Raw genomic sequence first — 18,191 nt, 5'->3', positions numbered from 1 at the left:
GCTTATCTAAGAGTCATCGTACTACTTATTTGTCAAAACCTTATACTTCTTCAAAACCATTTTATTTAATACATAGTAATGTTTGGGGACTTTCAAGAGTCACTACTATCTCTAAAAAAAATGGTTTGTTACCTTTATAAATGATCATACCCGTTTATGTTGGGTTTATTTGATGAATAAAAAGTCAAGTTGACAAACTTTTTATGAATTTTTACACAATGGTTGAAACTCAATTTCAAGAAAAAATTAGCATTTTTCACACCGATAATGGAGCCGAGTATTTTAATGAAATTTTGGGGAGTTTTTTGAAAGAAAAGGGTATCCATCATCAGTCTACTTGTGTGGATACCCCTCAACAAAATGGAATTGCTGAAAGAAAAAATAAACATTTACTTAAAGTGGCTCGTGTTATAATGTTTTCAATAAATGTTCCAAAATATCTTTGGGGGGAAGCTGTTTTAACAGTTTCGTATTTGATTAATAGAATACCTACGCGTGTTTTAAAATATAGCACACCATTAGAATGTTTCAAAAGAATTTTTCCCTTATCGAGGATATACTCAGATTTACCTCTAAAGGTTTTTGGCTGCATAGCTTTTATTCATATACCCAATAATAGGACCAAACTTGATCCTCGAGCTTAAAAATGTGTTTTCATAGGGTATGCTTCTAATAAAAAGGGATATAAGTGCTATAATCCCCAAACAAGAAATTGATAATATCACAAACCCACACACATATATCCATGAATAGGGTTAAGAGGTGGATGTCTCTTTCTTTGAAAATAAATCCTTCTTTCACAAAAATTCTCTTTAGGGGGAGAATAAGGTGATGGAAGAAAATTTTTGGGATTTATCTCCTACCCCTTTACCAAATGTGATTTTGACTACTTCACCTCATTCTTCTCATCCTACTGTTATTCCCGAGATTCAAAGTTAGGAACAATGTGATAAAACTAATGAGAACAATGAAGGGAATCCTAGTCATATAGTGCCAAACATTACTGTATCTGAAACAGGGGGAGAATCACTACAACCGGGCACAAAAGTTCCCAATACTGAGCCTCTGGTTTATACTCGGAGAAGACCTCATCAATAGAGTCAAAGTCAGCCTATTCCTCTTGGAAATGATCAATCTCGACCTCCGAAAATTGGACCTCCAGATATCACAGGTAGTTCTGTCCCTAACTTATCTTCAGTTTCTGTTGCTTTTCCTAACCAAGAACCATTAGACCTTGATATTCCTATAGCTGTTAGGAAAGGTACTTAAACTTGCACCAAATATCCAAAATATCCCATTGCCAAATACCTTTCTTATGAAAAACTCTTTCATACTTATAGGGTTTTTACCTCAAAAATCTCACACTTGTTTATCCCGAGAAACATTCAGGAAGCTTTTGATGATCCAAATTGGAAGTTAGTAGTGATAGAAGAGATGAATGCTCTTAGAAGAAGTGGTACTTGGGAGATAGTTGATTTACCTAAGGAGAAAAGAACAGTAGCTGCAAGTGGATCTTTACTGTGAAATGTAAAGCTGATGGTAGCATAGAGAGGTATAAGGCAAGACTAGTAGCAAACGGGGTTCACCCAGACCTATGGAATTGATTATCAGGAAACCTTTGCTCCTGTAGCCAAGATAAACTCAATCAGAATCTTGTTATCTTTGGCTGTGAATTTCAACTAGCCATTACACCAGTTAGATGTAAAAAATGCCTTTTTTAAATTGAGATCTTGAGAAAGAGGTCTTTTGAGGAAAAATTGGGACCTAATAAAGTCTGTAGACTGAAAAAATCTTTATATGGTCTCAAACAGTCCCCTAAAGCTTGGTTTAACAGATTTGGGAGAGCTATGAAGAGTAGTGGCTACTGTCAAAGCCAAGCTAACCATACCATATTCTACAAACATAGTAGAGAAGCCAAGGTTGCAGTCTTAATTGTCTATGTGGATGATATAGTCTTGACAGGTGATGACTATGAAGAATTGGAGAGACAAAAAAAAAGACTTGCAGCTGACTTCGAGATCAAGGATTTGGGTGCATTAAAATACTTTCTTGGAATGGAGTTTGCTAGATCTAAAGAAGGTATATTTGTGAATCAACGTAAATATGTTCTTGATTTATTTAGTGGGACAGGTCTACTAGGATGTAAACCAGCCAAGACACCCATTGAGCCTAACCTTAAGCTGCAGCCTTCTAAAGCTGAAGAAGTTCTGCATAGAGAGCAGTATCAAAGACTTGTTGAAAGACTGATCTACTTGTCACATACACGTCCAGATATAGCTTTTACAATCAACATGATTAGCCAGTTCATGCATTCACCTGGACGAGAACACTTTGATGCAGTCTACAGAATTCTCAGATACCTAAAGGGGACTCTTGGAAGAGGTCTATTGTTCAAAAACCGTGGGCATTTGTAAGTTGAAGCTTATACTGATGTGGATTAGGCTGAGAGTGCTCTTGATAGACGGTCAACTTCTAGCTACTGCACCTTTGTTAGAGGTAACCTTGTCACCTGGCGGAGTAAAAAACAGAATGTGGTAGCAAGAAGCAGCGCAAAGGCCGAGTTTAGATCAGTTGCTCATGGAATTTGTGAGGTGTTGTGGATTAAGAGACTATTAGAAGAATTAAAGGTCTCTAATCCGTTGCCTATGAAAGTGTACTGTGACAATAAAGTTGCTATTTCGATCGCTCACAATCCAGTGCTTCATGACAGAACAAAGCACGTGGAGGTAGAAAAATACTTCATCAAAGAAAAGCTCGAAAATGGATTGATCTGTATGCCGTACATTCCTACTACCGAGCAAGTTGCAGATGTGCTTACAAAGGAACTTCCTACAAGACAGTTCAATACACTAATTGAGCTGGCTATGAAGGATATCTTCAAACCAGCTTCAGGGGGAATGTTGAAAAAGAAAGATTCGATAGTAATACTACCATATATTAGGAGTTTTTTTAGCTTTAAATATTTGCTAAAAATATAATATTGGTCAATGCTGTAAATTAGGAAATTAGTTAGGTCATCTAGCTATTGTAATCAGTTTCCTGATTTTGTGCTTGTATTCTCTCTTACAAGGAGAATTCGTATAAACTTGTGAGAATTTAGAGCTAATACAGAAAAAGTTCAATCCATATTTTTTCCCTTTTAAGTTTAGAGAAGGATTGGAGCCTACGTGTTTGCTTTTACTCTTCATGTTCTTGGGTAATTGTAATAACAAACTCATCACCAGAGAGTTGCCCATGCATGCAGTTTGCAAAGCTCGCCAATGTCACAAGTGGGTCAATGTGAAGCTCACCCAAAACCAAAAACTGTCGGTTATGGATGATGGATGATGGATAACGGTGTGAGCACCATCTTCGGCAGTAACACCGCTGATGAGGATGACAGCATTATGCTTGCAATGGAGACTTGCATGTTTCTTCAGGCGACGAATCTAACCCACAGGTCTGAACCTTAAAGTCAGGGAAGACCGTGGGCTTCACTTCGTCGGTGTTTCTGTTGGCATTGCTCTTACTCTGAGACTAAGACATCATCAGCACCAACACGGCCATCTCATCTGCACATCATCATCAAGCTGCTACATAGCTCCCTTCTCTCTCTCTTGCTTTAAATGGGTTTCTCTATTTCTCTCTCTAAAAGTGTTCTATAGATGCTCTTGTGTTTTGGTTTGGTGTGTTTTTTGAAGCATGAACAAGTTGGAAGCTTCAAAGTGGCCAAAGTACAAGTCGCTTAATGCAAATAAGGGCTTGGTACAAGTGAGTTATGCAAGCAACAAATAGGTACAAGTCACTTAATGCAAGCAACAAATAGGTACAAGTCACTTAATGCAGATAAGGGCTTGGTACAAGTAAGTAATGCAGGTCGATCATAAGCTCCAAGCCTAAGGGCAAACTGTTGATGCAAATTAGAGACTTCAAGATATGCATATTTCTGGAAAGCCACCAAAGTATGGGTTGGTTCGAAATTGGATAAGTGTCAAGGCTAAAAATCAGTCATACATGAGATACAACAGGCTGAACATAGAAATTGGCCTAAATAAATACAACTCTACAAAATTTCGGCATGAAGCCATTTTCATAGAGTTGGGGGGCAGTTGTTAACACCTAAAATATAATCCAAAGTAATCGTGCCATGTGGTAAAAAATCCCGAGGTCTGAACTCTAGGTCGGCCCATAATTATTGGTCCGAAAAGATTAATTTCTAATCACGGTGATCAGAATTAAGGTCAAAAATTAAGAAGAATGGAATTCTTAGGCCGTTAGGACTGAGATAAAGTATTGAGCTCATAACCAACCATGGTCATGATTAGGAATCTCAACCAAGACTCTCAGTAACTATGGTTATGATTAGGAGTCTCGACCATTATCTCTCAGTGTCACTATGGTCATGATCAAGATTCTCAGTCACCATAGTCATGATAAGGAGTCGCAACCAAGACTCTCAGTCACTATAGTCATCATCAGGAGTCATAGCCAACTATGGTCATGATTGAAAGTCTCAACCACGACTCTCAGTTAGTATGGTCACGACCAAGACTCTCAGTCAGTATGGTTATGATCAGGAGTCTCGGCCATTATCTCTCAGTCATTATGACCTAAGAAAGTTTCTCGACCAACCAGGGTCGAGAGTTTTGACCAGTGGTCGAGAGTCTTGGCCAGTGATCGAGAGCACGCCTAATTGATGGACAAGCTCATACTAGGATGGATCGAATATCTCTTCGGGCCATAGTCACTTGAAAAGTGTTTGGTGTGACTCAAATGAGGACCAGCTGTGAATCCCAATGTCTCAAGAACCCAACAAATCAGGTCTGGAAACTTAAAGAAAGGTTGAAATAGAAAAATACAACCTGATGATGTCAAAGGTCCAGAGATTCAAAACTATAGATGGAAGGTTCTCACTTACACCTGATGAAGAAAGTCAGAATTGTTAGTAATCAGATGATCCCATAGCCAATATATAGATTAAGCCAGGCATGACAGGTGCAGAGAGCTGAAAATAGCTTGAAGACCAAAATCATCAAGCATGAAAGAAGATGCATCATTTAGTCAAAAATACTATGCCAGACACATTTGTATCTGCCCATGGAGAGATATGCAAGCCAGCCAACCTGACCAGCTTAGCAAGATGGTTAAGAGAAGTTGTTTTCAACTTGTAACCATTTAATTTCTAGAACAACGGATTGAAAGGGACAACACCAGGTTGAAGCCTCTATAAATACCTACTCAAGTCTCATAAGGAAGAGGTCCAGCACCATTTCTAAAGTTCAAGCCTTTAACATTCATATCACTAAACACTTAGCTTTTATTTCATCAAGTTTAGTTATCACTATCAGTTTAGTACTTAGTTCATCTTTCAGCATTCAATACTTTAGTTTCCATTTCAATCAAGAATTTGTAATTCATTCCTCATTGTAATCAATCCAAAGTTCAATGAAGAAAGGTTTGCAGATTCAGGTATATTTATTGCTCAATTAATTTGCTTCTAATTGATATCTATCTTAAATGTTTAAAGTCCTTTCTTAAAGGCAATAGCAATCTTAAGGAGAGGGTCATTCCTACTCTCCAACTTTCGCTAAAAATATTCGAGTCCATCAGGACTATGGCACGCCCGCGTTTCAAGTCAGCCATTCATTGGCCAGTGACCTCAGACCACTTTGTGAGCCAAACAGTATGGTCATTTATTGGTTATATCCCTTGGAACTGGCTCGGCAAAGGCTGTGGAAAAATGTGATGCAGATGACATTGGGGTGGTTAACCAGTGGTGGCTCCAGCCCATTAGTTGATGTGTTTTCTCAAGCAAGTGTTGATTTGGTCGATTTCCATCTCTCTGTTGTTTTTCAAGCCTTTCACTCTGAAAAGAATTACTTGCGTATTCAAGTACGTGTTCATGCTCATAAACAATATGATTTACTATACAATATTGTTGAATTAACTTTTTTAATTTTTTCATTCTATGTCAACCAAGCATTTCCATTGACTCTGTTGAACCAAAAAATTTCAGGATGACTCACTAAATGAGATAGCATCTTCAGTTGATATAGCTACCAAAAATAATTTAGAAGTTCTTCTGAAGGTTGGGGAAGGATTGCTAAAAAAACCAGTTAGGCTATCAGAAGGTATTAATTTATCTTAATTTACTGACTCTACACATAGTTTGGTTCATTTATTTATTTATCTTCGATTATTCTAACAAACTTTTTGTCTCACAGATTTGCTAAATTACTCTCTGAAGAGAAGCACCTTCGCAATGCTAGATCACCACATGGGCGAGCTGCAAGTTCCAAAAGACTTTAATATAAGTTAGGGTTCAAATGTTGTAGTTTCTAATTTTTAGAGGCTGTGCAAGTTATACAGGCATGCCTTTTTATTTATTTGGTTCCTTTTTTTTTTCCTTTCTATTATCGTCCTGGTGGGATATAATGTTGACAAGTAATGTAACCATTCTTTATACTTCCGATTGTTGTATTCAATGCATTGTAAAATTTTTAAAGAATTTTCGGTGATTGATCCAGAATGCAGTCATCTTTTATGCCATCCAAATCAGATACAGCAAGTTAAAAATAGAGGTAAATAAAGGAGAATTTAATTTTGGAGAACCTATATTGTTATATAATCTGAGAGTAGTGTTTGCCATCTTTCTACCTTGAATATTGGGTGTGCACAAACAATTTGTAAAGCTAAAAGATAAAATTTGGAGTAGTTCTGATGTTGTTATACTCTTTGTTATAGTGGTCGTTAATTGTCAACTCAGATTGAAAATCTAAATGGATGCTGCCAATTCACATTTCATCATTCCGACTTTATACTTCCTACCAGTCAACCAAGACTTGGAGTACTTGTCTCACATACCTGTCAACCATAAGGTATATAATCACATGGTTTTTTGTGAGTTAGACTCCAACACATGGTCCCTCAAACTCCTTCACATTTAAATGATACTGTACTTCATAGGTGTAATTTACGGGTGATAGCACACATCGAAGGTTTACGTTGCAGCCATAAGCCTAAAGGGACGGTGTTTGGAAGGGTTTCCTGTTCCAAAAAAAAAATCTAGAATTGCCCCCAAAATTCAAGAAAATAATTAAAATCAGAATCGAATAGAAAATACATAGAAAGCATCCAATAAACACTTAAAAGTGCATTAAAAATTTTAGGTTTCCACATATTCAATAAATTTTTTGGGGATTTCTTATTTAAGTAAGTTGCAACGGATAGTTACACTTATACTATACATTGAAGAGGATTAAACTTAGTCTTGTTCCTATAAATATTTAACCAAAGAAAATTTGCAGAGAAATTCAATGCCCAAAATAATCAATAATTATAATAATAATTATTATTATAGGTAATGAAAAATAACAATGAGATTAGAAACTTATCGACCAATTTTGAGACTGAGGCATGCCTTCAACGATGCCCTAGGGCAAACTCGTCCCCCACACTTCTTTGGAGTAATTCTACAAGGATTGTAGATGTCTATCACAAAATTAATAGCATTCAATTGTCATAAGACAACACTCCAATATGATGATTAATATTATATAGATATGAAGGAAGAAGAATGGAAGATTCTAGAAGCCAAATAATATACTCCGTGCCATAAAAAATGTCCACCTTTCCAAGAAAAACATCCAAGGAATACTTACAGCATAGGAGAAACAGGAGTCACAGATCCATTTCCACAGGATTAGTAAATTTTTTAGGATGTCTCGTTAATTTCTTGCACTTCCTTTTCCTTATGGTGACTGATCAAGTTTAGAAACCATCCAATTCCAATTTAACACTTTCCAGAAGATAAGTATCTTAGGGAGAAATATTGGTCACTATGGTTATGAAACTTAGTACATAAAAGTGGAATCAGATAATATAATTTTTTTACTGTCAAATTTAGATCTGATCAATCGCTAATCGCTGCAACATGCAACTGTTGCCTGAAACGCCACATCAATTTTCTCTAAGATCATGTCATCAACATCTACCTTTTCGCTTGTCTTAGCCAAATATTTACCTAACCACTTCAATCTGAAGAACAGTCCCATGCAAGACTAAGAAAGTGTACATTTTGTAGTATTTATTAGTTCGAAATGTGGTGATGTGATGATTGAAACAACATTTTTTAAATACTTGTAGCCTCTATCCATATTTCCTAATTTAAAAAGAGAATAACTGAGAATGCTGACATCTTTGAAGCTTCACACCTTGCAAACAGAGTGCAAAAGGCAATAAATAAGAAACAAAAAGCATACTTTAGAGTAGCCCTTGGTCAATTCCTAACAGTCAACCAAGGCTTCCAAGCCTTCCATTTTTCGTCTTACCTTCTCATTCTTCACAACTAAGAATTAAAAATCTGAGATCACATCAAAACATATGGAATTTAGAATCAAGAATCATCTACGTCATACTTAAAACTGAAGGAGAAAGAGGAGTCGCAGATCCATTTCCACAGAATTAGTAATTTTTAATTTCCTAGTTTGGCATATAATTTCTTGTTATTGTAATCTCTTAAGGTGACTGATCAAGTCTACTTCTGCAGAACAATCCAATTTCACATTTTCCAGGAGAAAAATATTTAGAGAGCAACAGTAATTGGTCATTTAGAGTATGAAACTTAATGAGGACATATATATAACTAGAATAATCAGATAAAACAGGTTCTTCACTGTCAATTTTACGTATGATCAGTAACTAATCATTAAAATGAAGACGCATTTAGAGCCACATGGAACCATCCAAGCACCTCTGATGGGCACATTACATCAGTCTGCTAGTACCATGCACATCCATTTCCTTTCAACTTTCATCTATGACATAGCACAATAATTACCGTTGTTTAATTGTTGCTCACCATGCTTATGGTGGGTAGTGGTCAAAAGAATCAAAATCAATTTTGAAAAATTTACACAAATGTTAAAACCATATTACAGATGTAAATATCCTGCACTGTTTATATGAATCCATAAATTCTCTTAAAAAGTAAAGTCTGTCTTGTAAATTGTGGCCTCCTAATAAAACCCCAAGTTCAATGGATTCAAAGCATAAAATTGATGTTAGGTAAGAGTCCACAAGCTATGCAATTGCAAAAGAAAAGCATATTTAAGTGATTTTATGTGCATGTTCTCAATACTATACCATGTCCAACATTGTAACACTTTCACAACTTTGAAGAGGTCTGGAGGAATGGTTGAATGGTTTACCATTGTTGATTCTTACTAACGCGTGAATTGCAGAGTTCCTCTCACCAATTTTCATGGCTGATTCTTCCTTTTCAATTGATTCGGCGCAGCTTTCCTCGAATGCAAATGATACATGTGTTAAGAATTCAAGTAGCTAGTAGGCAGCACCAGCAACCTCAAAAAATCAATTTATGCACCAGACAGTAACACATTGAAGTTGACAGTCAACAATTTATTGGCCATTGGATGAGGTTGTATAATTTGTTTGAGGAAAATAACCAATTCATGAGCACCATTGGATTGTCTGGGAAAATAGTTTATTTTAATTGGACCATTCTTACGTACAATTCCCAGATAAGTCTTACCTAAGATTCTCATATATAGTACATAGGGGACCATCTTTTGCAGCTGCCAAAGCAAAAGATAACCTAGAGGACTAGTTTTGGAATGTCGAATTTTCAGCTGATTCATGCTTAATTTGTATCGTCAAAGCATGAAGAAAGTTCGGAGGTGTACGAATTTCAAAGCAGATGCATCGTTCATGAAATCGTCGAATCTCAAGGAATAAGAAGGGTAGGATAAGGATTCTATAAATATCGATCCTCTTCGAAAAATGCTTCTCAAGATCAAAAAACCTTCAAGGCTCTCTCCAAGGCTATTTAAAACTTCAAATTTCTTCGGCTATCTAAAAGTTCAATCTCTCTCTCTCACCCTTTTCGTAACATCGAAGGACAAAAGTTATTCCTACAGCCCCCAACTTATGGAAACTTAATCACAGTTCTCAGCATTGATGGAGGTGGAATGAGAGGCATTATCCCCGGAACAATCCTCAGCTTTCTGGAGTCGGAGCTACAGGTAGAGTACCATCTTCTGTACTTAAATGTCAAAATATGGTTTTTTAAATGTGTTTTTTCAATACTTATATAAAGTCAAAAGAAGTTTTAATCTTTCAGACTTTCATTAAGCAAATTTTCATGCCAATTTCATGCAAAAGTACGTCATAAACTTCTACTTTCTAAAATAGAACACTCCAACATTCACTTGAATTAATGTTTTGCAATGCCTAGTTCATGCAATTAAAATGCTAACCTCTTTGAAGTGCAAACTGACCTATATGCTTTTTTCATATGGTGCAGAAGCTGGATGGTGAGGATGCAAGAATTGCAGGCTACTTTGATGTGATTGCAGGGACAAGCACAGGTGGGCTTGTGACTGCCATGCTTACTGCACCGAATGAAAAGAACCGTCCTTTGTTCACAGCCAAGGATATCAAAGACTTCTACCTCGAAAACTGCCCTAAAATCTTTCCTCAAGTCTGGTAATTATTTATAACGAATTAATTATATGCTAATTAACTAATTCTGACTGACTTTTTATGGTTCTTAACTAATATGGTTGAACTTCTTGAACAACAGCTCTCCATTTCCTCATGTAACGAAGATAATTAAAGCCCTATCGGGACCAAAATACGATGGGAAGTACCACCACAGCATTGTTAAGGAAAAACTAGGAAACACAAAACTACACCAGACATTGACTAATGTCGCAATACCAACGTTCGACATCAAGAGACTCCAGCCAACAATTTTTTCCACCTATGACGTGAACAACCACCCAAGCTTGGACGCCTCACTCTCAGATATATGCATTGCAACTTCAGCAGCACCAACATACCTTCCAGCACATCATTTTGAAACAAAGGACCCCGTTGGAAAAGTGAGAGAATTTAACCTAATTGATGGTGGAGTGGCTGCAAATAATCCGGTATCTATCAATTTGATTTATTGTACCTGTACCTCTTCACAACATTTTTTTCCTTGGATATATATGTTTCTAACTGGCATTATATTTGAAATCTTTCAGACTTTGATTGCAATCGGTGAAGTAACAAAGCAGATCATGCAGGAAAATCCCGACTTCCTTGCTATTTCAAAAATGGACTATGGTCGTTTATTGGTTATATCCCTTGGAACTGGCTCGGCAAAGGCTGAGGAAAAATATGATGCAGATGAAGCAGCTAAGTGGGGTACGCTGGGGTGGTTAACCAGTGCTGGTTCCACCCCATTAGTTGATGTGTTTTCTCAAGCAAGTGCTGATTTGGTCGATTTCCATCTCTCGGTTGTTTTTCAAGCCTTTCACTCCGAAAATAATTACCTGCGTATTCAAGTACGTGTTCGTGCTCATAAACAAAATGATTTACTATACAACATTGTTGATTAACTTTTTTATTTCTTTAATTCTATGTCAACAAAGCATTTCCATTGACTCTGTTGGATCAATAAATTGTAGGATGACTCACTAAATGGGATAGTATCTTCGGTCGATATAGCTACCAAAAATAATTTAGAGGATCTTGTGAAGGTTGGGGAAGGATTGCTAAAAAAACCAGTTTCAAGGGTAAATCTGGAGACAGGCATTGTTGAGCCAACTAATGAAGAAACTAATGAAGAGGCTATCAGGAGGTATTAAGATAACTTAATTTACTGATTCTACATATAGTTTGCTTTATTTATTTATTTATTTATTTTTGATAATTCTAACAAACATTTTTGTCCCACAGATTTGCAAAATTACTCTCCGAAGAGAAGCACCTTCGCAATGCTAGATCACCACTTGGACGCGCTGCAAGTTAATTTTAATGTTGTAGTTTCTAATTGTTAGAGGTTACACACACACACACAAATGCCTTACGATTTATTTTATTCATTTTTTAGTATTGTGGTCTTCGTGGAATAAAATGTGGCCAACCAATGTAGTCATTCATTATTCTTTCCAATGATGTATTCAATAAATGGTACGATTTTATAATTTTTGGTGATTCAAAAGACTTTTTGAAATATTGATACCAAAAATCCTCAATTCATACCAATCTACCTTTACCCTAGTGGGTTTGGGTCTATATTATTACATGATACTTTTATATATATATATATATATATATATACTCAAAGGATGCTGCCAAATCACATTTCGTGGTTCGGATACTATACTTCCTACCAGTCAACCATATTATGTAACTAGTTTTCTACCGTCTTGTAAATACCATCCATTCAAATTGCTTTTATTGGGTTAGACTCCAAAACACGGTCCCTCAAGCTACTTCACATTTGGTTATTCAAATTATCAGCTAAAATTAAATCTACAATCGCCCACAAAATTCATGGAAATAAAATCAGAAATGAACAGAAACAATGCACATGGAAAACATCCCACAAATAAACGAAAGAAAAATTACGGTTTCCATGTAAATAAGTATTTGTGTAACGCATTAAACACAAAAGTCATAATCCCAAGAACTAGAACTTCATGGTTTTAAGAGATGTGTAATTCATAAATTAAATTAAATTAAATATAAATACCTTGATATATAACAGCAGCAAATCCTTGTAGAATTGAGATGAACATGAACATTCCAAAACAACATAGAAGACGTCTCTCTTAAACGTATTTTGTTTAGTTTAGGGCAGAGCCAGGATTTCAGTTTAATGGGAAATTAAAAATATATATAAATAAGAAGTGAAAAAAAAAATTAATAATAATAATAATAATAATAATGAAAAATAACAGACTACCATAAAAAATTAGAGTTTAATAATTTAAGAAAGAAAATTTAAAGGCTTGTTTATATAAAAAGAAGATAGGAGAAAAGAAAAGATAAAATTAGTTATAAACAAAAAAAAAAATAAAGCAATAACCTCTATTTATGTTTGGATAAATTATGGAGGAAACGAAACCAAAGGATATTATTTTTATACGAAATAATAATAAAAAATGATAACAATCAAATGACTATAATATATTTTTCTAAAATACTATGAAGTGTCCTACCATATTTATTTTTTGAAAGTAGTTTTGAAATTATGAAAGGATTACTTATTTACACTATCTAAATCTTCTCATTTTTATCCCTCTAAATCTCTTCCAATCCTTTCTTTTCTCACAACAACCCAACCAAACTTCACATTTTCTTTCATTTTCTTTTCTGTTTTTTTTTTTTTTCTTTTCTTATCCTTCCAAATCATCCAATCCAAACGGAGCCTAACTTTTTCTTTTTTTTTTCCTAAGTAATTTAAAGAGTAAAAGAGAAAAGAACAAGAATGTTAAATGAGATAATTTTATGAGTACGTTATATAAAAATTTTCATACATATATATATATATATGTATGTAAAAAAAAAAAAAAATAAATAAATAAATAAAAATCATACATATTATAAAGGGCGGGGCAAGGTCACACTAAGCGGAAAATTATTAGATAGTTCTGAACGATTAATATTTTGTGGATCAGTTTAATTGAAACTGTCTGGTTGAGAAAATGGCCTCAAAATAAATTTCAACATTAGTTTTCATTGGAATAGTCTGTCAAGTGTCAAATGGTCTATGATCATCTAATAATTTCTCGAGGCCCAGGAAAAGTGCCTTCGGGCATATATTGGCTCCACCCTTGTGGACACGGATACGAGTATGATATGATACAGGTATGAGAATACAAAATTTTAAAAAAATAAGACAAAGATACACCAAGGATGTGGCAATAAAATAAAAAAATAATGTTTTATTATATAAATAAGGGTAAAATACAACAACACCCCCTGAGGTTTGCCCAAAGGCCTGCTAGATACAACTTACCTTATTTTGGGACAATGAAACCCCTTATGAAATTTGCATGCCAAACAGAGCCGTAAAACATGTGAAAAGTCAACATTACCATTCACTATTTTATTAATTTTAATTATACAATATCAAAATAATTAAATGACCAAATTACCCTCAGTACCCAATCAATCCTACAACCAGATTCTGGCCACCGCCACCATACCAAACTCTACAACAACCAACACATAATCGCCCCCACAACCACCACCATCCCCGCCCCCAAACCACTGCCACCATCTCCACCCCAACAACCACCCCTGCGTATTCCGACATGATCTAACACCGATACCACCACCATCCCTGTTAACTACTAATTGACTCTAGAGGGAGGGTGAATGGAGTCAATGGCCAATTTTTACAATTTATAAAAATTATTTACAACTAACTATCATGCAATAATCAATTGAAATATTTAAGCAATATATAGCACAAGTATAAAAGAGATAGAGATAGAAAATTAGAGTAGATAAGATGTACAATTTCAGCTCTCAACTAGAGTAGATAAAAATATAAATGAAACTCAAGTTCTAAGATGATGTGAGAGAATGTAGTGATATAAAGGAATGCTCAAGGGAAAGTATTTATGGCTCTTGAATGCTCTTCTTGAATGCTCTTTCAAGTCATGTGTATATTCAACAGACCAACCATCTATATTTACAGAGATATGAAGCTCAATATAGCTGTTAAAGATGGTTGGAGATTATTAAATGCAAATGTTCCCGTTGGAATTCAAATCCCCAGAAGGAGCCGGCTTTGTGCAAAAGTGGAGGCGGCTCCATTACATTCAAGAAGTGGCTCTACTCATAGTGGAGGTGGCTTTACTTCTAGTAGAGGCGGCTCTTCTTCTGAAAAATTGTTTCTCGAGCCAAAATTAGCTACTGGACTGAAAGGAGCATGCTCTACTTTGAATGGAGTCGGCTCCATTGTTGTGCAAAAGCCAAAATTAGCTACTGGACAAAAAGGAGCATGCTCTACTTTGAATGGAGTCGGCTCCATTGTTGTGCAAAAGCCAAAATTAGCTACTAGATAGAGAAAAGCATGCTCTACTTTGAATGGAGGCGGCTCCATTGTTGTGCAAGATTAAAAATGAATTTAACTAAGTCCTATGCACTTCCTATTATGTGTAGCTTGAGTAAGAATGCATATATGAAGTTCATAACTAAATTTTAGGCATTTAAAAACTGAATTAGAATGAATATGCATGATTCTATCCTTTTGAGCTTCAAAATATATTCAAATATATTTTGATATTAAGTTTTAAGCTCTCACCATCCTATTTACCATTTTATTCATTCTTTGACCATGATCGTTTAGACTTGATGAAAACTTGCTTTCTTTCTTTGAAATGCTTGAATGATCTTTGAAGTCCGAGTTTTTCTTTGTTTGGATATGCCTTTGATTTCTTGCAACTTTTAAGGTTTCCTTGAATCCATTGCTTGAAATGCTTGGAATAAACTTTACACCTTCAACATTGAGGATTGAATATTGATCATCTATACATCACTCAATGAAAATATTAGTACTTAAACACCATTAATGGTTTGTAATCATCAAAACATTAGATTGACCTTTAGATAAAATTCTTAAAGCCAACAATCTCCCCTTTTTTGATGATGACAAAACATTGATGTGTTTATTGTCAAGTGAAATAACATTTGAAAGAATGTTTCCTTTATCGATATGCATATCTTGAATATTATAACATACTTGATTTTACAACAAATATTTTAGACATTTAAGTGCATTTAAACTTCACGGCATTTTTATAAGTCTCCCCCTATCAATATGCGTCTATCAAAATATATATATTTGAAGAACAACATATGCATAAACAAACATAATGAACCACACATCATATACACTCATATTTCTCCCCCTTTGTCATCTCAAAAAGGCGAGAGGACAATTTATTTGCTTGCCATTTCATGAAATAATAGAGCATATATAGAAGAGAAATGACAGATAAGGCAAATTAAGAGATATTAAAAGCAAATTTTTCATTTTATAGATGGCATATTTCAATACATTAGGAGAATGTTGACAACAAATGCCATTTGATAGACAAAATCATAGTTCAAAATAAGTACTTCAAAAGGAAATGACAAAAATAAATAAAACACAGCTAAAAAGATGTTTTTCTAAAGTAAATATAGAAAATGAGCGCACAAAACAGTTTTTAAAGGGGGTGCTACTGTCCTAAGGAGGAGGAGGATCATATGCTCATTGCATTTCTCGGAGATTATCATGAATATCTCCAATGGCAGTGATAACATTATTAATTTGTTCTTGTTGACTTGCAAGAGTGGCTTGATTTTGACGAGAAACATCAAGGATTTCCAATAAAAGATTACAATTGGAACTTTCATCAAGCCCGACATCCGTTTGCTCATCATTGTCAACGTCATCGTCACTTTCATTTTCTTCTTCCTCATCGACAACATCATCAATCTCTTCTCCTTTAGCCCTAACCTCTTCCATCCTTCTTTGCCTAGGATAATACCACACATTGTTTCAGTCTTTTTTTAGCCCCATCATCTTAAGATTTGTGGCGTCCAGTATATCTCTCGGGCCTTGTGCGGCTGATTCGCCGTCGTTAAGTGGAATGTTCTTATTCATGAAAATATGAGTGAGAATCTTGGCATAGTAGAGGAGAACCATTTTCTTTTTCTTGCATGCATACAAGTGATGAAAGATGATGTACACCAACTCAAAGACCTCTCCATTCAAGACACACCAAATCAAAAAGATTTCCATGTGAGAGACTTTGGAGCGACTGCCAGATTTCAAAAGAATGGAGTATGTGATGACTTTTTGGATTAGGCGAGCTTCCATAGTCAATTTCTTGGCTTTGACCTCTTTTGTGTTAGTAGTGCGGGAATTAAAGCTCATTTGTTGAATTGCTACTAGTTTGTCAAAACCTTCCCCATTATACCATTTTTGGGGTGAGTAAAATTGAATTCCTCCCATAAGATGAAGAATTCGAGCAATGCTAGTAACATCAAGGTGGAATTCTACTCCAGCCACATAATACTGTAATTTCTCTACACCGGGCATTTTTTCAAGGTGTGTGCAAAATAATTTCACAAGTTTGGGATAATACTTGTCGTCTATCCCAACAAATGCACCAAGGCCAATAGCATCAAATAGTTTGTAGGTGTTGATGTTTAGGTCACAGATTGTGTGTGACAGAACTTTCCCTTTGGCCATTTTCCTATGAAGAAATTTTTTCTCATACAACCTCTTACATGTAGGATTTCTATACAACATGGTTGCAGATATTTGAATGGGTCTTGGAGGAAGATTTGGTTCACTAGGGTCGGATTCATAATCTTGGGTACGTTGTGCACGAGAACGATGAGAACCTATGAGAAGAGGAAGCCATGGATTCTAAAGTATAAGAATTTTGAATACACAAAGAACACTCAAAATAGAAACCCAATGGAAACACAATGAAAGTCCCAAATCCTAAATCAATTTTGACTAAAGATTCACTGTGGCAATCCCAAATATTTGTGCAAATGAAAAGACCTAATTCAATTTGCACATCAAGCCATAATTTTGAGTGCAACGAAAAATCATACTTGAAATCCCTAAAAACAATTGTTGTGCGACAAGGTCTAGGGTTTGGAATTATGATAAATTCAGCCTAAAAATGGAAAACTAATAGAACCATACAATATACTGCCCAAATGATTCATAGAAAACACATGCTTAGACTATTTTAAGATAAGTTCAAAGACAAAGGGGATTTGATAATGCAATGCATGCAATAGAGCTCCAAAATTCATTCTATATATAGTGGATTAAGAGGATGAACGAATTAATGAAAGAAGGAATAGAGGGGATGAATCTTACCTGGGGAGATGAGTGTTGACTTTTGAGAGAGATTCAGTGCATGGATGGGTTGGGTGAAATTAACAGTGGAGGTGCCCAAACATATGGATGAAGTCGCCGTAGGGTTTTACTCTCTGAAAATTCAACTGATATGCCTCAAATGAGAGATGCCGAGAGTATAAAGGGGATATTCAGGTTGGGAGCCGGCTCTCATTTTCCATGGAAACGGCTCTACCTCTTATAGAGCCGTTTTTTATCCTATATTAAAGAGATCCCAAAAGCACAGACATTAAAAACATATATGGAACCGACTTTTCCTTTTGTGGAGTCGGCTCCATTGTTTTGCTAAAGAGATCCCAAGAATGATTATGTCCAAAACAGGTGGGGAGCCAGCTTTCCTTTGTATGGAGTCGGCTCGTCCTTAAGATCCTGAGAACATGTTCTTTTTAACAAACATGGAGCCTGCTCTCCCTTGTGTGGAGTCGGTTCTCTCTCTTTACAGAGTCGGCTCTTCTTTGAATGGAGGCGGCTCTGT

At 35.6% G+C, this 18,191-nt stretch overlaps 2 protein-coding genes across 2 annotated transcripts in view; both read left to right on the top strand.

Moving 5' to 3' along the window:
- The window catches only part of LOC132277489 (patatin-like protein 2), a 37,398-nt gene extending 31,110 nt beyond the window's left edge, over window positions 1–6,288 (top strand). Inside the window, exon 7 of the mRNA XM_059779343.1 lies at window positions 6,204–6,288. Within this exon, the coding sequence (XP_059635326.1) occupies window positions 6,204–6,288 (85 nt within the window). The remainder of the gene's footprint in view (window positions 1–6,203) is intronic.
- Window positions 6,289–9,016: 2,728 nt separating this feature from the next.
- On the top strand, window positions 9,017–11,800 carry LOC132277488 (patatin-like protein 2). The gene is made up of 7 exons (XM_059779342.1): window positions 9,017–9,045; window positions 9,860–10,022; window positions 10,304–10,485; window positions 10,583–10,931; window positions 11,031–11,333; window positions 11,457–11,629; window positions 11,728–11,800. The coding sequence occupies exons 1-7, from the start codon at window positions 9,017–9,019 to the stop codon at window positions 11,798–11,800; spliced, it is 1,272 nt and encodes a 423-aa protein (XP_059635325.1).
- The last annotated feature ends 6,391 nt before the right edge of the window (window positions 11,801–18,191 follow it).

Source organism: Cornus florida, unplaced genomic scaffold (assembly GCF_030987335.1).
Source record: "Cornus florida cultivar Cherokee Brave unplaced genomic scaffold, ASM3098733v1 CherokeeBrave_3.0.0_Hap2_Chr10, whole genome shotgun sequence".
Classification (NCBI taxonomy): Eukaryota; Viridiplantae; Streptophyta; class Magnoliopsida; order Cornales; family Cornaceae; genus Cornus; species Cornus florida.
Note: the sequence above shows the minus strand (reverse complement) of the source record. Positions and strands in the feature narration are given on the sequence as shown.